At 36.0% G+C, this 23,455-nt stretch overlaps 1 protein-coding gene across 2 annotated transcripts; it reads right to left on the minus strand.

The window, feature by feature from the left end:
• Positions 1–1,290: 1,290 nt before the first annotated feature.
• Positions 1,291–22,068, minus strand: LOC129254427 (golgin subfamily A member 4-like). Of its 2 annotated transcripts, XM_064115211.1 has the most exons (9): positions 21,859–21,944; positions 14,716–15,313; positions 14,168–14,290; positions 13,427–13,585; positions 12,532–12,647; positions 11,843–11,948; positions 9,969–10,100; positions 8,516–8,570; positions 1,302–5,360 (listed from the first exon to the last, which is right to left on the minus strand). In XM_064115211.1, coding segments are annotated over exons 2-9 (972 nt in total). In that variant the 5' UTR covers positions 14,995–15,313; positions 21,859–21,944; the 3' UTR covers positions 1,302–5,358. The 2 variants fall into 2 exon arrangements, with proteins under 2 accessions (XP_054748866.2, XP_063971281.1); XM_054892891.2 differs by lacking the exon at positions 8,516–8,570 and having other exon boundaries at positions 1,291–5,360; positions 21,859–22,068.
• Between the last annotated feature and the right edge of the window lie 1,387 nt (positions 22,069–23,455).

The following is a 23,455-nucleotide window of genomic DNA, read 5'->3' on the forward strand; positions in this document are numbered from 1 at the left end:
TACAGTGTGTACCAGAAAAGGGAAACCCTTTCCTGAGATAAATATCATCAAATATATTTTGGTTCAAAATTTTACAGTAATAGAATGAAAGAAATTTAATATCTGAGACCATTAGTCACGCATGGCGGTTACGGACCAATTAAAATGAGGATCGGAAAAATAAAATACGCAGAAATTCACATTTGAATCTGCATCCACTCTCATATACAGATTCAAGGAAAGAAACATAACAAAGAACACACAATGAACATTAGTGACCCATTCTTTTCTCACACATGATCGCCGTATGACTCGTATCTTAAACATTTCTTTGAACAATTTTTCTACACAACTTGATTATGTCGTTCACATTTCAAGCTCTTCTTGCCTATCGATGTGTAAACTTTGTGTCATTATATGTATTAAAATAAAGTAAAAAATTATGATCATCTAAACAAGACATCACAAATCATTTATCTATGCTGAAAAGAAAGTGGCTGAGAATCCCGGAGGGGGGGGGGGCAGTCAAATATATTGTTGTACACATGCGTGACCCCCCCCAAAAAAAAAAACGCGTTTAAAGGGGTGTTTTTTTAATCAGTTTTGGACGCGGGCTGCGCGTGCACTCGTTAAGGGTATCAAAACACCGTTTTTTTTTTAAAAGGGTGGTTTTGAAAAACTGGTCAATGGTCAAACGTATTTAGGGTATGTTTTTTTTTTTTCAAAAGCTTTATCTTAAAAGACTATATAGCCAAACGTGTTTATGGTATGTTTTTCCCCCAAGCTTTTCCCCCCGAGGTCATATTCTGGCGCCAATTTGTTTAGGGGCCAAATTGTGTAAATGAAGCTCGCGAACAACTTGTTTAGGGGGTTATTTTGCACACAGAGAAAAAACTCGTTAGGGGGGGGGGTGTTTGGAAATAATTTGGTCACGCATGTGTACAGCAATACATTTGACTGGTCCCCTCGGGCTGAGAATATCAGTTTCATTTCTTGTGGGACGCCCTGTAACAAGACATACCGAAGCTAGATTAAAATGAGATCGGAAGCCAAATGTAAAGCTAAATGAAACATATAAGATAACTATTCATAGCAGAATTTGGAAAGCTCATCTTCCATTTCAATAAAAGGCCAATAACAGTGAATCGTATATTCATTCACATATTTTTTTTTCATTCACGTATTGGTATTGAATCAACGAAACCTTTGGAATTGATATGCCTTCATCTTCATACATGTCTGGCTTTACTTCCACGTACATCCATGCACTCATCAGACATAAAAATAAAGAACACATTTAGACAACGTTTTGCATCTTGTTTCAAACAATCTATTAACAAATAGATTTAATATAAAAATGAGTAAGAAAGTTAAACAAAATCATAGTTCTTTCATAAATGTCGCTTCACAACCTTGTTCGTGTGAAAAATATTAATTCGATCAATTAATTACTATAAAAAAGAAGCAAATACAAAAAAATACACATACATACATGACATGTATCTTCAAACAGAAGTGGAAAAGTATATTTTCTATGGTTAAGTATCAGAGGAAAAACAACATATCAATCTATTTACTTTGGCAAGTAAATTTAAGAGGCATAAGTATATAAAAAAACACAACAAACATTAGTTCTATAATATTTATAATAAACTATTTACACGGATAAAAAATTGCACTTCAATTCAATGGACGGTATCAGATACTTCTGAATATGTGCAGATTCAATTTCTTCCACAAGTACCTAACAAGAAATATGACAAGGTTGCATGAATATTATAGTATGAAAAACCTGTTTTTTAATACTTCTTCTTTCTTTTCTAGCGTTGCTTATTACTTGGAAGTTCATAGGAGCAAAAGAGCCTCCTACCTCCCCCCTCAACAGCGCAACCCCTTACCTTAACACAGAGAATCAGAGAGGTTGCATTAAGACAGCTAGGATGAAATGTTTCCCTGTAATTACATACAGTTTCCTATTAAATGAATATACAATGCACAGAGCAAAAAACAGTGGCAAATAGCTCATGTAGTAATTCAGCAATCTCAATGATACGTCTTTGGTTTATACATGTAAACAAGCAGTCGGTCTACTTTTCGCGACTACTTATTTTGCGCTTTGTGAAATTAAAATGTGATTCATAAACTAGAAATGTAATTCATTAGAGATGGGCAGCCGATGGACTGACTTTTTACAAACTATGAATAGACCATGAGGGACGAGACCAAATGGTAATAAAGTAGACGAAGCAGGCCAATCGGTAATTTACCATGCCTTGGCTTCCTCCTGATAGTGAGCTGCTGAAGTGGTGGGGGTAGCTGACTATTTGAACTTTTAACATCCATTTCATATGGAAGTTTATAAAGATTTTTTTTTTTTAAATTCCTTCAGATTTTGCAATGCATGCAAGCCCCATGCCTAGACATGCATTGCCAATAAAAGTTGGTTGGGAGAACACTCGGATAGCCATATCGTCACTGGATTTTAAAACCTTTCACCTTTTACCTCACCTGAAAGGTGAGGTAAATGGATACCGGCAGGAAGTTAAATTCCTCAAAAAGCTGTGTGCACCTGAATAGGTAGCCTAGCTTAGCCGGGTAATAATAGCAGGGCCCGCTGGGAGAACAGTTTTCTGAACTAAAGTGGCTACCCTGTGTAAATATACCATTATTATTATCATTATTATCTATATATCTTAACAGTTTAGAGGTAGATTAGAAAAAGCTGTACGCTTCTTTTAGACATATGGCAATGGTGGAAACTTCATATTGCCTGGAAACATTCAATAGTACATCTTCTAGCCAAACCAAAGTTGTTTCTCCTGTCATAACTCTAAAATTGACATGACATATTGATAAATGAGTTTTTAACATCCTAGTGATGGCATGACTTGATGAATTTGTAATCTAGACAAGTTTGTGCAATCACTCACTACTTCTTTCAACTAATGGCCTAATTAACGCTGAAAAACGATACAATCAAAGAAGATAAATATCAAGAGAATTTCATTCAGAGGACAATGACAGTCACATGTTAGTAAATTATTAACTAGATGATGGGTGTCCATCTCTGATGGGTCCAAGTATCAACTTACTCATATCTACTACAACATTCCTTTTAAGCAAAGTAACAAAATTCATCACAGAAAATCACATTTGATTCAAATTACCTTGGTTTACAATACATTGAATACAGAACATGTTTGACTTTTATCCAGGGATTGATTACGTAATACTATAGGTGCATCTTAATGATTAGACTTCTTCCACACAATTACCATCATTTTCAGTATCTAGACATAAGAACTTACACCTTTGGCATTTCAAATAATACAAAAATAATGGAAGACCTGGTAAAACTCAAAATGGCACCTTAATTTTTGTTCAATTCAGCTGAATGACCAATGAGGGAGCTATTACAAAATAAGAGTCATGTACAATTTGGCTCTTTTTTCTTTGCATTTCCTTGCAAGGAAATTATTGAACTATCAAGATCAGAGTTATTCCGATAAACTTATTTAAAAAATATAGTGATTTATGATAAAAGACAGATGTTGAGAGACTGCCATCAGTTCAAAAGAGGATAATATGAGTGTAGGATCTGAACTAGTCATATATTATTGCAAATGTAACTGTACATGATACCAAACTAACCAGAAATGTAATACTTGTTTTAATGAAAAAAATAAAAATAATAATAATCATCAGTGTTACTGTGTTTGGAGCACACAGAAATAAATAGTAAAATTTGCATTCAAGCTAAAACCTTATCAAAGCGGCCTGCCATTGACAAATCATGGGGAAATCAAGGCCTATCTCAGAACGGAGAAGGGATTCAAGTCTTTCACTCGGCTCACTTTCACTATAAGGATAGTCTGTTCCAAGTGTCATGATTTATTGCCGTTTAAAATTTTGCTCGATGAAAAAACAGCTTATGATATGGAAGCGCAATTACAAGGCCTGCTTCCAGACTCCCTGGGGGTGTTATGTAATAGACGACGGCATTGTCTGTCTGGGAGGTCTAATAGGAGAGCGATAGGTAGTAGACTAACCAACTAGAAGTAAACTGCATGTTTTCACTTTGATACATGTAACTTCACAGAGTATATTTGTTTTGGTTTAGCAATCAAGAGACCTGCTTAGAGTCTAGGAATTGGGATTGTTGGAAACTGCGACAACCCGGAGGAAATAACGATCACGAGTTCGGTCAAACTTGTGCTGTCCGAACTTTTATCGCGTTAGTCCGACGACGGGCTCTCATGACAACAGACGGATTATGTTATGCATGTCGATTGGCCTTTGCAAATTTCGTACCGATTCAATTTCCCCATGATTTGTCAATGGCAGGCCTCTTTAAAAAGAAACAACATATAGTTCATTTAATGTAAAAATTATCAAATGATAAATAATTTTAACTTATAAAACAGTGCATAAGGTACATGTTTAAAGCAATTTCACATTATCAAAGTCATATTGATATTTATTGCAAAATTGATCTCAAAAGATGTAAAGAATTTAATAATCAGATCCATATGCAATATGTCATCTGCTGTATTCTTTATTTTCCTTGATATATGTATCTTTAAGCAGTATATTTTGGTCAATGTTACATTTGATATGGCCATTGTAAAATGGAATAGTGTTTACGATCTTCTTGGGATTTTTTTTTGGGGGGGGCATCGTACGTGGCTTGAGGCTATAATTTTCATGTTAACATTATTTAGGTCATTGCATGATGTATTGTGCATCACAGAGGTACAAAAGACATGGCTATAGATGTCGCACATGAATTGTACGGGGTTTCTGGGAGATTATCATACCTTTTCACAGAGAGCGGCTGATTTTTAAGTATGGTGTTGGTGTTAAGATCATGCAAAAGGCTGCTGAATCCAACACCGAGCTGATTTTCAGAAAGATGATACTGATCATGTTATCGATAGCTCATGGCGTCACACCTATCATCTCAACAACCTTACTCTTTCAATCTTTACCACAAAAGGGAGATCATTACAAAAATGCACTAAAATCTCAATTTTCAGAATGCAACAATCATGAAAACCTTTAAGAAGAACTAATATCATTACTCTTTGTCATATTTAAAGAGGTCACTCTCAAAACCACTCCATTTTCATGTTGTGTTGTGTCTGATCTGGTGTTGTTCGCACCCACTTTTAATACCACACTTTAAATCGCCCACTGTCTGTCTGTCTCCTCTTGTTTTTCCCTTGTGGATAGTTTGATGCTGAATGGGCTTGCAGTCAGCATTGGTATAATAATGCCCAAGTGATCACAGTTTACCACAAAACACATGTTGAATCTCACTTCTTTGGCTGGAAAGATGTCTTGAAGCCTTTATCCTTAGCAAACTGCTTCATGATCACATCCTGGAGGGAAGATATAAATTGACGAAATGATGTGTAAAATAATATTCAATGAAAAATAACCAATGTATACTAAAACACATCAGTAAAGAAAGGAATGATTTCTTTATACAAATAAAATGAAGTCAAATCTCAAAAGCATGTGCACCAAGACTTTTGTTTTGTTCTTTCAACATCACAAAGCTTGCTTTATAAAAAAAAAAAAAAAAACATTAGTGGGAAGAAGCATCATGGGGAAAGGGAGTGGTTCAAATTGGTAACAAAGGTGCATATCAAGAGGAGAAATTGGTAAAGAGTAAAACAGTGTCCGGTCTTATAAAACCTACATGTACGGCAATCACAACACAAATTTTAAACCCAAAACAAGGACCCTTCAACAAAAATGGCAATGGCTGATCATAATTATAGTTGCATAAATGTGCATTCAAAGGACTGTCTGGCACAAAACAAAAATCTTTATTTCAATTTTTAAATTGTTTATTTCAATTGATCAGGGGATGTTGAGGATGCTTTTTAAGCACAACTCCTAAATACGTGCCTTTGATTAGCTCAAAGTATGTTGGATTTTCTTTAGTTGTAACGTTAACCCTTAATAAACTGGGGGGGGGGGGTCAATTTGACCCCCCTCGACAAATTTTGTCACTGCGCCGTCGCCCGAACTCTTTTGACCGCGCTGCTCGCTGACTTTTTACTTTCAAGTCTTGCGCATCTTTTGATACCAAATTTTCGACGTCCGGGTAAGCGGTTTTGAAATTACACACACTATTTTGTAAGTGCATGTCAGACCAGAAATTGCTCAAAAACGTGATTCTGTGAACAAAGTCAATGCAAATTGTGTTTTTCAACCCAAAATCATAAATGATTATTTTTACTTTTATTGATTTAAATGGATTTATTTTATGCTATTTATGATCGCAAAAGGGTCCTCGACAAAGTTCATCGGAAAAAACAACAAAAAACAAAGGTTTGAAAAAACACTAAAATACATAAGAAATTAATTATATTTTTGCAATTTTTTGTAGATATTTGTGAGAAATGTAGTAATTGATACTCTCACAAAAAACTAGCATTCTACTAGCTATATAACTTGAGTTAAAAGCAAAAAAATACACAAAAAAACAAATTTAGGGCAAATTTCATATGCTTATTTGCATAATTAATTAATAAAAATTAATTTTTTGAAAATGTTACCATACAGTCTTGTAGTTTACATCCGGCTCTACACGCGTGCAAATTTTCGCGGCAATCGCGCAATCAGTGGCCGAGATCTGAGGGGGGGGGTAACATTGACCCCCCAAGTATATTCTGGTCCGAAATAGCCCAGTTTAGATCTTTTTGCAACGGGTCCCAATATTCCAAATCCAATGTACGTTTCAATGTAGGAAAAGGGTCCTCATTGCTTTTAACTCTTTGCTTGCCAAGAAAACCCATCCCCTCCCCCTCTGCACCTAATTAATTTTAGTCTGCCACTCTAGGAGAGGTTCTGCATGGGCTCTCTTCATTCAACCCACAATAACTTGGAATTGGTTTATTGTATTAACAAAATGTGTGTAAAATTTTTAGAGAGATATCAATAATCCTACCCGCCAAAAGTATAATTTTGCTATGTATAATATCATACAAGTAGACCTTGAGACTTCTAGCTATATATTCTGTATCTTGTTTGGAATGGTATACCATACTTATTTTGTGAAGTTTTTTTTCTAAGTTGGTTAATTCAGAAGATGTATTCATGAGCTTTCTAAGCCTGGCAATTTAAAATTGAAAAGAGGCTTTCAATACAGAGTAAGCTGACAATGAACTAAACTCCTATTGAAAATTACCCTGGGAACTTCTGAATAGACTTCCTGTCTATTCATACAAAACTCAGGATACTTCTGAATAGACTTCCCATTTATTCATACTTATTGTTGTAGAGGCATCACTTTGTTTCAATCTTTTACTACATGCAAAGCTGTGCAAGCTATTAGAATTGAAAGGAATAAATAGAAGAACGTATTGATTTTCCCACTAATAGGCGAGTCATGAACACCATGTATGTTTGTAAATGTATGAAGTTATAGATTGTATAAAGCTAGTGTAAAACAAGATACTAATGATAATTATCTATAACATGGTCTCTTACTACATGTAAAAATAGGGGCTATCCTAGTTTCAAAATATAATCTGTTTAATGAATGCTGGATGTGTGTACAATGGCAGGGGACAATTTTGCTTTACAAATTTGAATAGCATTTTTGGTTATAAGAGAAAAGCTCTCAAATGCTATACAAAAGAATATGCATAGCAGTCTTTCAAAAATGTGGAGCAATTTGCGATGCGATACCAGGAAAATCATTCCATGCAATGGGATGCATATGTCAGTAATTTTGTTTGTGTGGGTCGAATTAAATAAGTTGAATGAAGTTAAAGGAGAATGAAACTCTTGGAGCAAGTTAGCTTTTGTGAAAGCAGAAAAATCAAAGAATATGATCAACAAAAGTTTGAGTAAAATAGGACTAGCAATAGAAGAGTTATGAGCATTTGAATGTCGAGATCACTAATGCTATGGAGATCCTCCCATTGGCAATGCGACCAAGATCTATGATGTCACAGATGAACAACTCTCCCCTTTTGAACACTGAAAATATACCCCAAAACATCTCTTTTTGCTCATTCTAATCATATGACAAACGATTCATCAATGATATAATGTTGTGAAACCTCTGTACTTGTCCTCTCATAAAGAGAACACCTCACCTTGTGATAGACTCTTTAAAAGTGAGAATATAAGTGAAATAAGTACTAATGTAATGAGGGAGTTGTACGTGTGTGACATCACAGATCTTGGTCGCATTGCCAATGGGAGGAACTACATGGCATTAGTGATCTCAATATTCAAATGCTCATAACTTTCTTATTATTCATTCAATCTTCCTCAAACTTTCAACAATATGTTTCTTTGATTTTTCTCTTTGATATGAATTCAGCTGGTTTCAAGGGTTTCATTCTCCTTTAAATATGTTGTGCTTGCCTTGTGAATGAAATGTGATTTGAGTCTAAGTTGGCAGCCCAATGTATGTTCAAAGAGTCAAATAAAGCGGGCAAAGTTACAGTCGTGAGAAGTGAAGTATCAGAAAGGGGGATATTTTTGTAGTGCTAGGACAGCTAAAACTCACATTTACTGGGACTTCTCTCTCCATGTACCAAAACATAGCATTCTTTCAAGATGCTCTATGGATTAAAACAAAGGAACATGGAGCTGTTTCACAAAGCTGTTTACTTCATGAACAATTGAAATATCATTCCTGGGTACAAGAAACAGATTCTCATAATCTCAATTATTTTCATTACCATTAGCTAAATTCAAAATATGATCTTTGTATTGAAATTCAATTCGTTAGCAAACATTTCGGTGCCAAAATTGATTGTTTGTCAACAACTTATAAAGGATATTGGAAATGCAATCCAACTTAACAAGGAATTTTTTTTGTTATCTCATATAAGCACAGGATCATGTTTCTATACATTCGTAAAATCATTTATAACAGTTTTATGAAACAGCCCCCAGATTACATAAGGTAAAGTAGCCCAATCTCGTCTAAAAATTACTTCAACTTGGGCAAATATTTGACTCACATAAGGTCGACTTATGCAAGTTTATCTGTATTTGTAACATGCTATGATGAGGACCTTGCCTTTAGCGTGGGCCATCCATATGAACAAACATTTCAAGAAATAAATCATCCAGTCAGGAACCCGCACCTTAAGTGCTAATATGGATGGATTTCTTGCTGAAGAAATTTTACTCAAACAGCTGGGATTTGAACCCATGCCCCTCTGATTGATAAGTGAGTCAGAACCACTTGACCAGAGCAGGGATCAAATCCTGCTACAGCAATTTTCTTTGATCAGATATCACTTAAAGCATTCCCTAAGGTGCCTTTTACCATTTCAATACATACTGTAGATTACATGTATATGAATATGTATGGCTACAACAGTTAAAATGTGAAGGATAACAATAAAGAAGTGTTTTATTGGATGAACTTTGCAGTCTGACATCAAAATTTTTTGGTTGGTCAGGGTGCCAGGTCAAAATGAATGAAACTATCTGCATATACTTTCTTTTTATATAATATATACATGTATATATTTATATATATATATATTAAACTACTCAAACTACAAAGGGCTGAAAATTTCATACGATCTTTGTCTGTAGCTTTCTGATATAAAATCACTAATTTTGTGAGCCAAGTGCTCAAAAGGCCCCTTTTCAAAGAGAAAGAAATACCCCCCCATAAAAAGTTAGAAATAACAAATAAAAAAGCAAACTTCAATTTCCACATAGAATCAATGAATGAAGAAAGCTTTAACAGCCAAGATGAATTTGTAAGACTGGAATGTAAGACAAAACTTGATTATATTTAAAATTATTGACTTGTTACAAATGCTTTAGACAGGCTTTAACAAATGCCAGACTAGGCTCAAGTGAGGTAGGATTCTGACAGGTATAATTCCTTGGAATGAAAGATCATCATGGTTGAAACAACAGATTCACTATGATAATCTTGAAGTGCCAGAAGTGCCTAATCTGACAAACAGAATCCACTATTATCAAACGTTTACCTGTTGTGATAACTGGCTTTCAAACTTCTTACAGAGTTCCATGAGCTGTTTGATTTGTGCATCTTTCTCTAGAACAAGCTTCTCTTTTGAAGCTAACTGCACTTTTAATGATGGGCAATTTGGACATCCCTCCTGAAAATGTGAAATAAGAGAAGAAACTATTATACATATGCTGCTTCTGCATACACACTTGCTCACTCAGCTCTAAATAATATCACATTGAAATCTTTGCCAAAAATTTGCACGCATGTTGCCTTGTACCTACAAATTGGATCGTATTGTCTACAAAATGGTATCATATCGTGAAAATTGCTGTTAACTTAGCTAATTTATGCAAAGTTAGCATGCAAATCATCTTGTTGCTCTTACTCCCCCAAACTAAAGCTCCGCATAATGTGCTAATTTTTGCTGTAGAAACTCTTCGTGGTGTTCTTTATAGCAAACATTATCCGAGGAAAAAATTAACAAAACAGTGCGGGAAACGTCAAGAGGAGGGTTAAAATGAATTTAGTTAATCATTTTCACTGTAGAAGGGCCCCAAACCCACTTTCCTATTTCGGGAAGGAATGCCACTTATTTGCAGTTTCATTTCCAGATCAAGCAAGGTTATTTGCCATCAGGGGCCTGTTTCATAGAGTGTTACAATTATGGTAACCTAAATTATTATTATTAACTACCTCGGGGCCATTTCATAAAGCTGCTTGTAACTTAAGAGGGACCTTAAGAACGACTGGTGAACCTTTCTTACGCGTTTAACAATCGCCAATGAATATACCATTTACTACAAAAAAGGATCACCAGTCTTTCTTAATGAACAGCTTTATGAAACACCCACCAGGGGCCCGTTGCAGAAAGAGTTGCAATCAATTGCAACTCTAAAAATCATGCGTAACTTGATTTTTCAACCAATCAACAGCGTGCATTTGGGACTCGCGATTGATTTTTTTTACTTGCGTTTAAACGCAATTCTTTCTGCAACGGACCCCTGGTACATGTAATCTTGATTGTGATTGGCTGCTGGGCGGGGTAGGAAATACATGAGGGTGACAGGAGATTTCGACCTCATGGTGGCCCAAATCGCCCCTCAAATTTCCAAGATGGAATGCCTGGGCGATAAACATGTCTACAGTCACTCCCATATCTGTCACAAACAATATTCGAGAACATCGAGAAAAATCGGTAAAATAGTGACATTTGCTTTCACAGCAGCATTGCACAATGAGCATAAAAATGTAGACCTTGAAATTAAAGAAAAGCCCCCTCGATGTGGAAAAATTGCCCCTAAAACATACAAATTATTTCCTACCGTCATGTTCAGCCTCATTACCACAGTATTTGCTATAATGGCAAAGTTACCACATACATGTATAATAGTGTATACACTTTAGTTGTAACTCTTTATGAAACGGGCCCAAGCTATGTGCTCATGAGTGTTTGCACTTCACTTATGTGATTGAATAATCTTTAGATCTTGATAATGAATTCATGATAAGGCATGTGAGTCACTGGCATTTGCCAGTTTGCAAGAAAAAGGAAATGTTCTTTGAATTATGCGAAAAAGTGCACATTGACTTTTGGACTCGATCTGGCTTTGTGCCTATTCGTATTAGGCTGAACACTATTTGAGGAGAAAAAAAATGACGATTTAAGTTTCGAGTAAAATTGATAAAAAAATTATACATATACGTATAGCTAAGTCAGTACACTGTACATACATTATGGCTTACAAATGATGGTTTATTTATAAACAATAATTTTGTATTAGTAATAATGGATGTATACACATAACATGTATCTATACATGTGTATTTTTTTATATTATCTCTCATTCAACAATGTTGTCAATCGTGCATTACAATTCAATTATACTGTACCTTATTCTTTACAGACATTGCTTTGAGTTTGCTCTTCAACATATTTGCTTCCTCTGACATCTTTCCAAGTTCTTTACTCAGCTCCTCGAGTTGCTGTTGCCTCTCCCTGCAGAAAAATAAAACGAAACAAAACTGCCTTTCTAAACAACTTTTCTTTTCCTTTGCTACATACATGCATAAAATTTACACATCCCCATATTTCACCGACTCTCTATGTCACGGGGAGTTCCATATTAAACTCATCAAATGAACTGTTATAAATGCAAACCAGCCAAAACTTGCTTACCATCAGATGGCCGACTGCATAAACATCAAACAATATAAATAATTTAAAATACATCTTAAATACACAATTTTCCAAAACTTTCCAGGATTAATTGGCAAATAATTTGACAGTTTGCAACTCATTGCAATTTTCTTTAAAACCCCCTTACCTTTGCATGGTGCTGAATTGGCAGGCATTAACACAAATGATCAATTTTTTATACCCATTGTCTATCTCCCATGTGATTGTCTAACCTCTCTTAGAACAATGGATTATTAAGAAACCTTATTACATCAATTTTTATTATTCAAAGTGGTAATATTATTTCCATTTTCTCTTTTTAACATTAAATTAATCTCTGTTTCTCTAGTTCATCTGAAAAACAGAATATCTGGGGGAGTAGCCTCTTATGGTATTGACTTACCAAGAATTATCTTTGAGATGACTTGCCATTTGTTTCTTCAGATTGTCCAGACGTCTATCCCTATCTGCTATGTCAGCATCGTATTTGGTCTTGAGTTCTGTGATCTGAGCGTCAAGCTGTTGAGATGCATTTGAAGAAATACATGTAAATTGCTGAACTTTTAACCTTCTCACTTTAGCAACATCACTAAGTTCAGATTCATTTTAAATAAATGTGTTTTGTTCTGAACCTGATGGGATTTTCATAATGAAGATTAATACTTCCACTGGTTTTTTGCAAAGACTATAATGAAACACAATTAAATACAGTCAAATCTGTCTATCTTGGCCACCCACAGAAAATAGCAATCAGAAAAGGTGGTCACTGGAGACAGGAGTCCTTAATAAACAGGTTACATGTATGTGGGCATAAGAGAAGAATTCAACTGCAGGTTCTCTTTATCATCGCTCACTCCTAACCTTACTTGGTGACTGCCATGTCACTCCAGACTCAGTAGGGTATTTCTATGAGGTTGGGGTACACAACAGTAATGTTTTGTTTTTAGACAAATGGACATGCTATCATTGAATCGTTATTTGTGTAACAACAAACAAATATAACAACATTTGCAAAAAGGGTATTGGGAGTTTCTACAACACTGCACGTTATTTTTATCTGCGTAACAAAAAATTTACAACAGATCTTTACCCTAAAAATACTTCGGGTTGATATTAATAAATACAATGAGATGAATATAAAAGAAGTATGAAATTCTATGAATCTACAAGAGAAATAGTGTATAGATCCCAAAAATTGAATGAAACCAATGATAAGATTTTAAAATCCGACTTCAAATATGGGTATAAGATAAAAAATAAATACATGAATATGATGGATACCATCCATCTCATCTCACATGTTCTTTGAGTTCTTTTGTATGTTGTTCGTGTCTCTGTTTTAAAGCCTCGACAAAGTTTTCTTTCTCTCTCAGTTCCTCTCTAGCTTCGGTCACTTCTTGCCGGGTGACCTCATGAGATGATTTCTCTTCCTCGTACAGTAACCGAAAATGCTCCTCCTGAACAAAATATACAAATACATACATACATAGCTGAACAGTGGTTATCATTAACATGAAAGAAATATACTGCAGAAGTATCAAGTCAGCATGAACATGTAGGATAAAGATAGCTCACCCTTTATAGAAGCATCGCCGTGAAGTGGTTCTGACTCTCACTTACTTCCCTTCAGAAAAATTGTAAGAATTCACATTGTGCCACACTCAACCAAAGTTAGGTTTATGGGTCCCTGGTAGAACATTCTTTGAATACCAAATGCACTACGCATATTTGCTAGAGTTCTGATTGGCGTAATAATATTAAAATGACGTTTGAAAGTGCATAGTGATGTTTCCTGTAGCTCATGGTTTTTGTTACAAAAACTGTATGATGCGGCGTTGACATTTTGGAAGTGATGAACACCAAGGCCAAGGCTAATGTTTCATTCTTACACACTTTACAAGTACTTTGCGGAGTATTTTTCAATTCAGTACTAATTTACTCATACAACCATACATTGGAGCAGAGGATCAGAAAAACTGATTTTTTAAAGATAAACCAGTGTCTTTAAGAAATGACATTACAAGCTTTAGATTACTTACAATTTGCTGTAGTTTGAGGTTTGTTTTTAATAGATTTTCTTCCTTCATGTTGACTTCCAGACGAAGCTGTTCAACAGCCTTTTGAAGATTGCTGATCTTTTTATGATACTGTTTCTCTTTGCCCTGTGATTAAAAAACAAAAAAAATACAACAGATAAAAACACTTTGATTATGAATACATGTAGAATGCAATTTTTGCTCCTAAAAAAACTCCAGAACAAACCTCCATAGATCTGCCCCTATTCTTCTGCCAGCCGAGATCCATCCATTTATCTTTTACTTTTCTTCTAAAGACATTAAATGTATAAAGTTAAAGCCTGTCTGAAGCTTTGGTAGTGTGTGCCAATAATGAGTCATACTTAGAGGGGTGAAAGCTTTAGTAGGTTATTTCTGTTTTATTAGTGACTGTACGTTTACTGTCTGACAGATCTGTTATTAATGATTATTAATTTGCAAGTCAATCTGTGTACATATACGTCATTTAACATCAATGGTGTAATTTCTTAGTTTAGTTAATACGAACATTAGAAGGGAAATTGTTATAATACCTGCATCTCCTTTAGTTCTTCTGCAGCCCGAGCATTCATTTGTTCTATTCTCGCTGAAGTCATTGGTCTTGTTGATGACCCTTTACGGGTACGTAGTTCCTCTTCCAGACCTCGAGGTGACATGGGTGGGGCACCCTTGACCCCATCTCCGTGGATCATAAGGTTATGCTCTTGGAAGTAAGAGCGGTTTGTTTGGTTTAAGGCCTGAGTCAATGGGGGAAACATGATTCCCTTGTTAACCTTTACATTCCCCAACGTTCTTGAGTGGTGTGAACTCATCTTTAATATCTTGTTGGATTAACACTGAAAATCACCTGCTGAATTGTTCAAAGGTCAATCAAACATATTCCTTGTTCACCAGTTGGCGTTTTGGTTCAATGCTTCAGAGAAGATGTCAAAAACTCAGTTTTTCATCAAAGATAAAAAGTTCATCCCATCATCGATACAAAGTGAAAAATACTTATCGCCTGACTCGCGAATCAAGTGTGATCAATATCAATACCCCTCTCCAATCTATTCCACAGCAACATGGTGATTAAAGCTCACTTGGGCGGTAGAATAAGTCCTAGTCCTGTAAACACGAGTGTATGTACAATATCTGAAATATGCAAAAGAAATAGATAGAATATAAACTGCATGAGAATTGACAGGTTAACTTACTTCATGACTTAGGTTTTTCTGCAATATTTTTTGTAACAAAACTCTTATTTTATGATGGTGTGTCCAAACTTCGCGGACATTTAAAAAATATTCATCAGGCATAAATTTGTTCAAAAGATATTCACATTTAATACAAAACCAATTTAAATAATAGCTACCAAATTGATGGCAAGATCATAAACTACAAAATTATTAATGAAAATGTGAAGTAGGTCAAGGGGTTACGCTGGTATCACGATCTCAAAATTCTATTCTGATCGACGAATGCGCGCTGTGCTGGAAATCTGTTTGGAAAAAGTGTGATCTAACTTCACGGACCAAAGTTTTGAGATTTGAACAAAAAACTAAAGCTCAAAAGATATTAAAATGCAGTCAGTCCGCAAGCCCGTGTTAATGAGCAAATGAGCAAGATTTATCCAAGTCCTCTCGTGGCTGAATTCATGTCCCTGTAAAATCTCGTGACTTGTGAGACTTTCTTTCTCAAAGAATTTAACCATTTTCTCCTTGAGTAATATTGATTATTTTTGTACCATGGGCAAGAGTAAATGTTACTCTTTTATATTGGTCATTTCTTTTGAATGAAATATTTTGATAAATAAGTGAATTTTTTACCTGAAAAGATGCATCAAACAGAATTTTCTTCCTCTGTTTTCACTTGCAAATTGTGCCACATTTTGTGTTTTAGGCACCAACATTACTTATATCATCAGAAAGCTCAAACTCTATACTTTCTTACAATGTAACTCTTGATATGTGGCATCTTTTAGATGGGTCAGCAGCCAGCTTTTTCCATCAAGATGCAAGATGAGATTTCTAAAATTTCTGAGTAACATAAAATCCAGAGTTCTGATTGGCTGAATACTGTTTTCAAAACAAACAGGTGCGGGTAATTTGAAGAGATTACCACATGGTGAGTGTGACCTTGCAGAGGCCAAGTGTGGGAACATTGGAATTTGCATGGGTGTGTGGTCTCTATGACCAATCACAGCGCAGTATTCTTGTTTTTGAGCTGCAAAATGTACTTGGCCTATGAAAAGCTGGCTGCTGACCCATCTAAAATACATCTTCTTATAAAAATTATTTCATATTAAAGCTTAGATCTTCAGCTTTATCATGATTTAAAAATCATTTGTGCCCAAACAGAAATTAAGTGTGAAAACAACAACTTTTGTTGCATGAAAAAAAATATTTTGTTTCATGTTTTAGATCAAAAGTTTTTCCTATATTACAACATTCTTTTAAAAATCCAAACACATGACCTAAAAGAATGATTCTTCTTCTTTACAAAGATACCAAAAACATGAAATTTGGTCAATATTTAGAGCAGCAATGGCCGAATAAAAAGAGGTGTTTTGGTTCGCACCAAGCTCATTAACTATGCAAAAACCCTCTAGTCATATCACTTGGATAAAAGAAGCTACTTTTTCAGGGCTTGCGGACTGACTGAATGCTATAGTGTGTATCAAAAAAAGTTTACACTTAGAAAAAATCCTGTAAAATCATACATTTGTAATATCCGCTTGAGTGAGCACCACTTACTTTTGAAAAGCTTGTGAAATATGATTTGCGCAGAACTTTGAAATTGTTATGCAAATAAAAGTAGACCTTAATCATGAAGTACACATGAAATTTAGCTAGTAAAATTGATTTGAAGATATCTTTGACTTTTAAAAACTTGTTTTCTTGCCCAAAACACTTCGAAGAGTGTCATTGCGCTAATGTTGTAACCCGCAAGTGAAAACCCGAACCGTACCGTCCCGTATAATCGAATAATTTGCAAGCGGGACCCGCTGACCCGTCGGGTTTTATCCCTCAAGTCAATTTATCTTTGAAAAATGAAAAATATTATTTCTGCAATCACCACACTATACAGGCTCAAATCAGGAAAATATATGCCAACTACTAACCTAGCCTAGAGTGAATTTACTTACAATTTGCAAATTCGCCTTTTATTCCAGAGAGAAAATGTTTTTTTGGGTGACTTTGTACCACGAAATGGGTACGCTCTGATCTCGAAATTGAAAGCATTACGCAATTAACTCCTCTGATTGGAGCCGCAGCTCAGCGCGCGCTAGCTAGCCCAGCAAAGATCGGCAATGTTGTTTTTCAGTCCAGGTCGGTCGACACGGCGACTCACAACAATCATAATTACAATATTCAATTCTATGGGACCTCGTCTATAAAGTAATCAAAATTGAAATAAATACCAGGATAATGATACAGTCAATTTTTTCTTCTTGTATATCTCCATATTATTTCCTTCTGTTTTTGTATTTCTTCAAATTCTTTGTAAACTAAAACAAACGTGCACGAGGGCGCCCATAAACTTACGTAAACAGCTCGTGTTACTAGTGCTTAGCAAGCTTAGCTAGGCTTTTATTTATTTTTTATTTTTTATCTCTCTTGATCGATCGGTCAAGAGAGAGGTATTTGCAAGAAACTTGCAATCCATTGCAATCCAATTTTACATCTTCAGAAATCTTAAAGACTTTCAATCAATTGTACATCGGAAAAATTAAGAGATCTGGGCATTCAGGGTGCGGGGGCTTCAGTTTTCATCAGAAAATGTATGAAATAACGAAAAGGAGGGTTAGTTAGCCACTAGACCAGCTTAGCATGTCTTCAAAAAAGGGCAGCTAACACTCTGACCTGGGGAGTGTTTCATCAACATTTTCATCCGACAAGTTGTCATATCTGACATCTTTCTCTGATGTTGATTGGCTGAGAGGTACTGTTACTATGGTAACTGTCGGATAAAATGGGACTTGTCGGATAAAACGTCCGACAAGTCCTTTCATGAAACGCCCCCCTGACAACACGCTCTATCAGGTCATGACCTAATTTGGTAATCCAATAAGCAAACAACTGTCTCACTGCCGTGCACTGCAAATCCCTCGAGCTCAAACAGCGAGCGTTGCCGTGGAAACAGGCTCGACTTGCCCCACTCCAAGTCATAAAGCATTCCTTTCTTTGCCACGTGGCCCATCACTCGCTCCTTGCCAGACATAATTACGCAATGTATTCTGGCTTCTGTTTACATTCTCCGAACACATCCCCTCCCCTCCCTCTCTATCTCTCTCTCTCCCACTCTCCCAGTCGTAAAACATTCCTTTCTCTGCCACATTGACCATCACTCGCTCCCTGCCAGACATGATTACACAATTTTTTTCTGGCTACTGTTTACATTCTCCTAACACATCCGCTCTCCTCTCCTCTCTCTCGCGCTCCTTTGAAAGAGCAACTCGATGTATTATGTCGAACTGTCTCAGTCCTGTTCACTGTTCACAAGACAAAAATACGCCGGCATTTTTTTAAAGGAAATATCTACGTCTCTAAAAGAATCCGCCACGTAAGAAGCACATGATCCTAACTCAATTTTCATTGTAAATGTTTTTATTATGCGTCGTTACTTCTCCCTTTTTTTTCGTATGACGGTCTGCGGGTTTGAGAATGAACTCGGCCCGGCCCGCAACCAGCGATCGGGGGCATACCGGCAGGTTAACCCGTACCGCAACGGGTGCGGGTTACAACATTACATTGCGCCCCATCCCACTCCCCACATACCGAGGCCATATCGTGACAAAATTTACTTGAGCCTACACTGGGTTGTGATTTACATGAAATGGCTTAGGCTTGATTTTCATTTTGTTAATCATTTTCAAGCTTGGGAAAAGTGTGGAGAAACAAGTATTAAATGAAAAATGAAATGTAAACCCACTTTAAATGATAAAAACAAGTAAGACAAGAAGACTAGCCACTTGCATCATCATTGACATTGTACCCCATATGCAACTTGGAATTGTCATGATCAGCTCAAAATTTCAAACGTTGATTTTAGCATGTAGGATGGGGGTTGGGTGTCCGGACACCTAACACTACAGAAATGAAGCCTTGTTTATTATATTATAATATTCCACTGATTTTTTGAATATTTTCCCAAACTCTTAGAATATTTCTTAGACCAAAAGCTTCATTCTCTGTATTTTGGTTGTTCCGCTGAACTGCGTTGGCTCACTCACCAATACATAGACTGAAGAGCTTGGAGACCCGTACGTACAGACAACGTATTAGCAGTAACGTTAGATTTAACATTCGGCGGAAACCCGATTTTCCGATCGTTTTTTTGTACATAAAATGTCACATTATGAAAAAGAAATCACATCCATATTTACGAAAAAATGTTTTAAATTCAGAAATATTGTACCTTAAGACCGCAGTTACTGCTAATTCCTTTCAAATGATGATCGAAACATCGTCATCTTCGATCCTTTCGTTAGTCAACGTAAGTTGCCATCTTTGATGACGTCATCATCCTTACAGACGTAAACTTACCAGTCGCTATATATCGCGATTTGTGCCGCTGCTTTGCGCTTGTAGATATGCGTGCGTTCGGAACTTGTCGCTCGCATTGATTGGCCAGGATATCGAAAATTTAATCGGAAAGCCTTGATAATTAAGCACAACTCGTTGACAGCTGCCATTTTTTCCTCTCTGGCAGAAAGTAAAAAAAAAAAGGAATAACCTGGGGAATAACTCATCGGTAACGTATATTTTCAATATTTTATAGAACTTACATAGTACTTATCTAAAGAAAGATTAGAGTCTAACGAAAATAGTGGGCCTTCGCGTTCAAGATAATATAGTGTCATTTAGAATCTAAAAGAAATTAAAATCTGGACAAAACCCGTCCTCCGAATTGCCGACCAGATTACACATGCAGGCTCGCACTAACACACTACCGTCGGTGAATGGGGATTATAGTAAAATGTCAGAAATTGTTGAATAAATCCCCAGAAACGACGGTTATTCCTGTCTAGTATTTTCTGAGCCATCCAATATGATATAAATATTTATGCTGTTTGGCCTGCGACCGATCGCATGCGATGTTTTGAAATCGGCTGTGAATAATACGTGTGAGGAATTAGATTTAGATACTGGCCCAAAATCACCAATTTTGAGGATAACCGGAGGATGGACACGGAGTGAAATAAGGGTGCACCCATGGGTTCATATCATCTCGCGTGCGAAGGAATATCAGTCATATGCACGCGACACACACGACAAGTCAAAAAGATAGTGGGCTTTTGCCCACATAAAATATCACCAATAATCTGGTATTTCACATTCTGCTATGACACTTACCGAATCATTTAGATCCTTCCGTGACTTCTCCTTGAAGTTTTTTCTTAAAAATATGTATATTTTCTTGATCTTTAGTGAAGATTTCACGGAGATAAAATTTGGTCAGCGTAGATATCAATTTTTGCCTAAAGAGGGCGCGCGATTTATATTCATATCAAAGACACGACAAGGGAAAGATTAGGAACCTACACTATTTTACACGCAAATCGACGCAAGGCATTACGCTAAGTCCGTGAAGTGTCCAATCTTTTCATTGTATAGACTTTGGTATACCGTGACGTTCGTTAATACTGCTTGTACTGCTGGTTTCGTTCCAGGCATGTGTATTTAAAAAAAAAAATATTATATTAGTCATCGTCTTAAATTAATTGCAACAAAAGTGTTATCATCGCCAATAGTAATCCTGAATTATGTTTTTGAAGGTATTTTATTTATTGGTGCCCATAATTAGTAAATTAATCATAAGAATTGCGCATTCAAAGAATTTAGACACAGTTATAAAATTACCGAGGAGCTGAATCAAGGTTGTGAAATTTATTAGCGCCACCAACGGGCTTCCTTGTATTTCCGTAGAAGAGACAAACCAAGTCACTTGCTAGGCCGAGGTAAGCAAAATTTGCTCTTTTTAAATGAAATGAGTTAAATATCATATGTATAATTTTGTTATGTATTGCTACTTACCGGAAAGAGCCCCGGTGCGTAGCGAGAAGGAGTTTCGGCAAATATTATTATTACTTCAGCAATGAAGCAATGTTTGCCGACTACTTCGAAATATACGGTCAAACACGGTCCGGTGTACAAGGTTCGTATATATATACGAACCTCGTATTAGTGTGAGTGATAAGGGTGTAGAGTATTAAGCTATTTTTCTTTCTCGTTATATTTTTTTTCTATATTTTTTACAATAATTAATAAACCACTTTTTGATCCCACCTTTAGCTTCGTCACTTGTAATAGCCGATCGATTTCACAGTCCTGAAGTTCGGGTAGGTGGAGCGTAGTGTAGCAGTAGTGAAGTGGAGTGGAGCCTGCACGAACTTCGCCCGAAGCCCGGCCGAGGTACCACTGAGTGACTGACTGGGTATGAATAATTCTCCAGCTGCAGGCCGGCCAACGCCAGAGTGCAGCTTCACACTCCCCGCATCTGCTGGGGGGACCAACGACACTCCAGGCCCCGCTGGCATCCAGTGGCAGTGTCAAATCAAAAACTAAGTTTTACAAATCAACTAATGACAATGTTCACTACTAAAACCCATACAAAGTCAGTGACAATTTAATCAAACAGCTTTTCACAATATTTTTTAAGCGACACATTCAAATCACATAAATATTCTAACTTACCTTTCAACGAATGGGAAATGGTGTTAAGACTGGAAAAAGTTTGTCGGAAGATCTGCTACGGCTTCCCAGGCTAGGCCTGCCTAGGCCTAGGCTTAGCTAATACTAATTATGGCCTAACTCCTGTCATTGGTCAAAGATCGGAAATGTGGCAGCATCTTGGCTAATCGGATGGATCGTTACTAACCATTGCAACGCTGCTAAGGCAACTCCAAGCTTTCACGCCACATCAACGTAGAGGGCTAACATCGAACAAAGAAAAACACAACATTGACCAACTGAAGTTCGGTCTCGTGAGAAAGCCCAAAGTACCCGGTAAATAATAATAAAAATAACACATAATAAATTTACTACTACTACTACTACTACTACTACTGCTACTACTACTACTACTACTACTTCTACTACTACTACTACTACTATACTACTACTACTACTACTACTACTACTACTACTACTACTACTACTACTACTACTACTACTACTACTACTACTATTACTACTACTACTACTACTACTACTACTACTACTACTACTACTACTACTACTACTACTACTACTACTACTACTACTACTACTACTATACTACTACTACTATACTACTGCTGCTGCTGCTGCTGCTACTACTACGACTACTACGACTATTTTGACTACTACGACTATACGGCTACTATGACTACTACAACTACTACGACTACTACAACAACAACTACTACTACTTCTACTACTACTACTACTACTACTACTACTACTACTACTACTACTACTACTACTACTACTACTACTACTACTACTACTACTACTACTACTACTACTACGACTACGACTACTACGACTAGTACGACTACTAACTACGAATACTACTCACACAATAATCTGAAATCATTATATATAAAATTATATCTTTATATATTTTTATATTTTAATTTAATATTATTTTTTTTTATTCTGCTTCAGTCATAAGAAAGAGTCGTATACACGTTTATACCAATTTTGAAAGTTTACTCTTGTTTTTTTTATGCAGAAAGAAGAAAAATATAGAACAATAATATTGAACGTTTACAATTAATAAGAAATGTCTAATTTTCTTTTGATTGTATTTCTTCTATTTCACTTAATTTCTAGTATGACTATTTCTCCTCCTATGTATGTCTAAATTTACATATATCTACCCCCACATGTATCTTATCTGTAAAACTCGTTGTCTCTGGCTTTGCTCTCTCCCTTTTTTTATTTGTATTTATTTCCTCTCTTATTCCTTTTTATTTCTTTCTGTCTGTATGGCTTCTCTTTACCTAAATCTTTTTTTCTTGTTTTTTTCTGTTTTGTTTTTCTTTGTCTTCTTCATTCTCCTTTCTTTCTTCATCTTCCGTTCCTTCTTATTTTTTCAAGAATGTTTTTCGTGATGTTTTGTTTCCTTTTTTTTTTTCAAGGTGTGTAACCTCCTGATTGTTCTTCTTAACATGAGCGTGGAGCGTTGTGGCCCAATGGATTAGTCTTCTGACTGAAACAGAGGGTCGTGGGTTGAATCCCAGCAATGGCGTAATTTCCTTCAGCAAGAAATTTATCCACATTGTGCTGCACTCAACCCAGGTGAGGT

The sequence above is a fragment of the Lytechinus pictus genome, chromosome 2 (assembly GCF_037042905.1).
Source record: "Lytechinus pictus isolate F3 Inbred chromosome 2, Lp3.0, whole genome shotgun sequence".
Lineage (NCBI taxonomy): Eukaryota > Metazoa > Echinodermata > Echinoidea > Temnopleuroida > Toxopneustidae > Lytechinus > Lytechinus pictus.

Coding starts and splice junctions, on each gene's coding strand:
- LOC129254427 (XM_054892891.2), bottom strand. CDS start 14,994: ATGAGTTCACACCACTCAAGAACGTTGGGGAATGTAAAGGTTAACAAG. Junction 10,101..11,842: donor CAATGTCTGTAAAGAATAAG/GTACAGTATAAT, acceptor TCACATTTTCAG/GAGGGATGTCCAAATTGCCC. Junction 5,361..9,968: donor AAAGCCAGTTATCACAACAG/GTAAACGTTTGA, acceptor TCTTCCCTCCAG/GATGTGATCATGAAGCAGTT.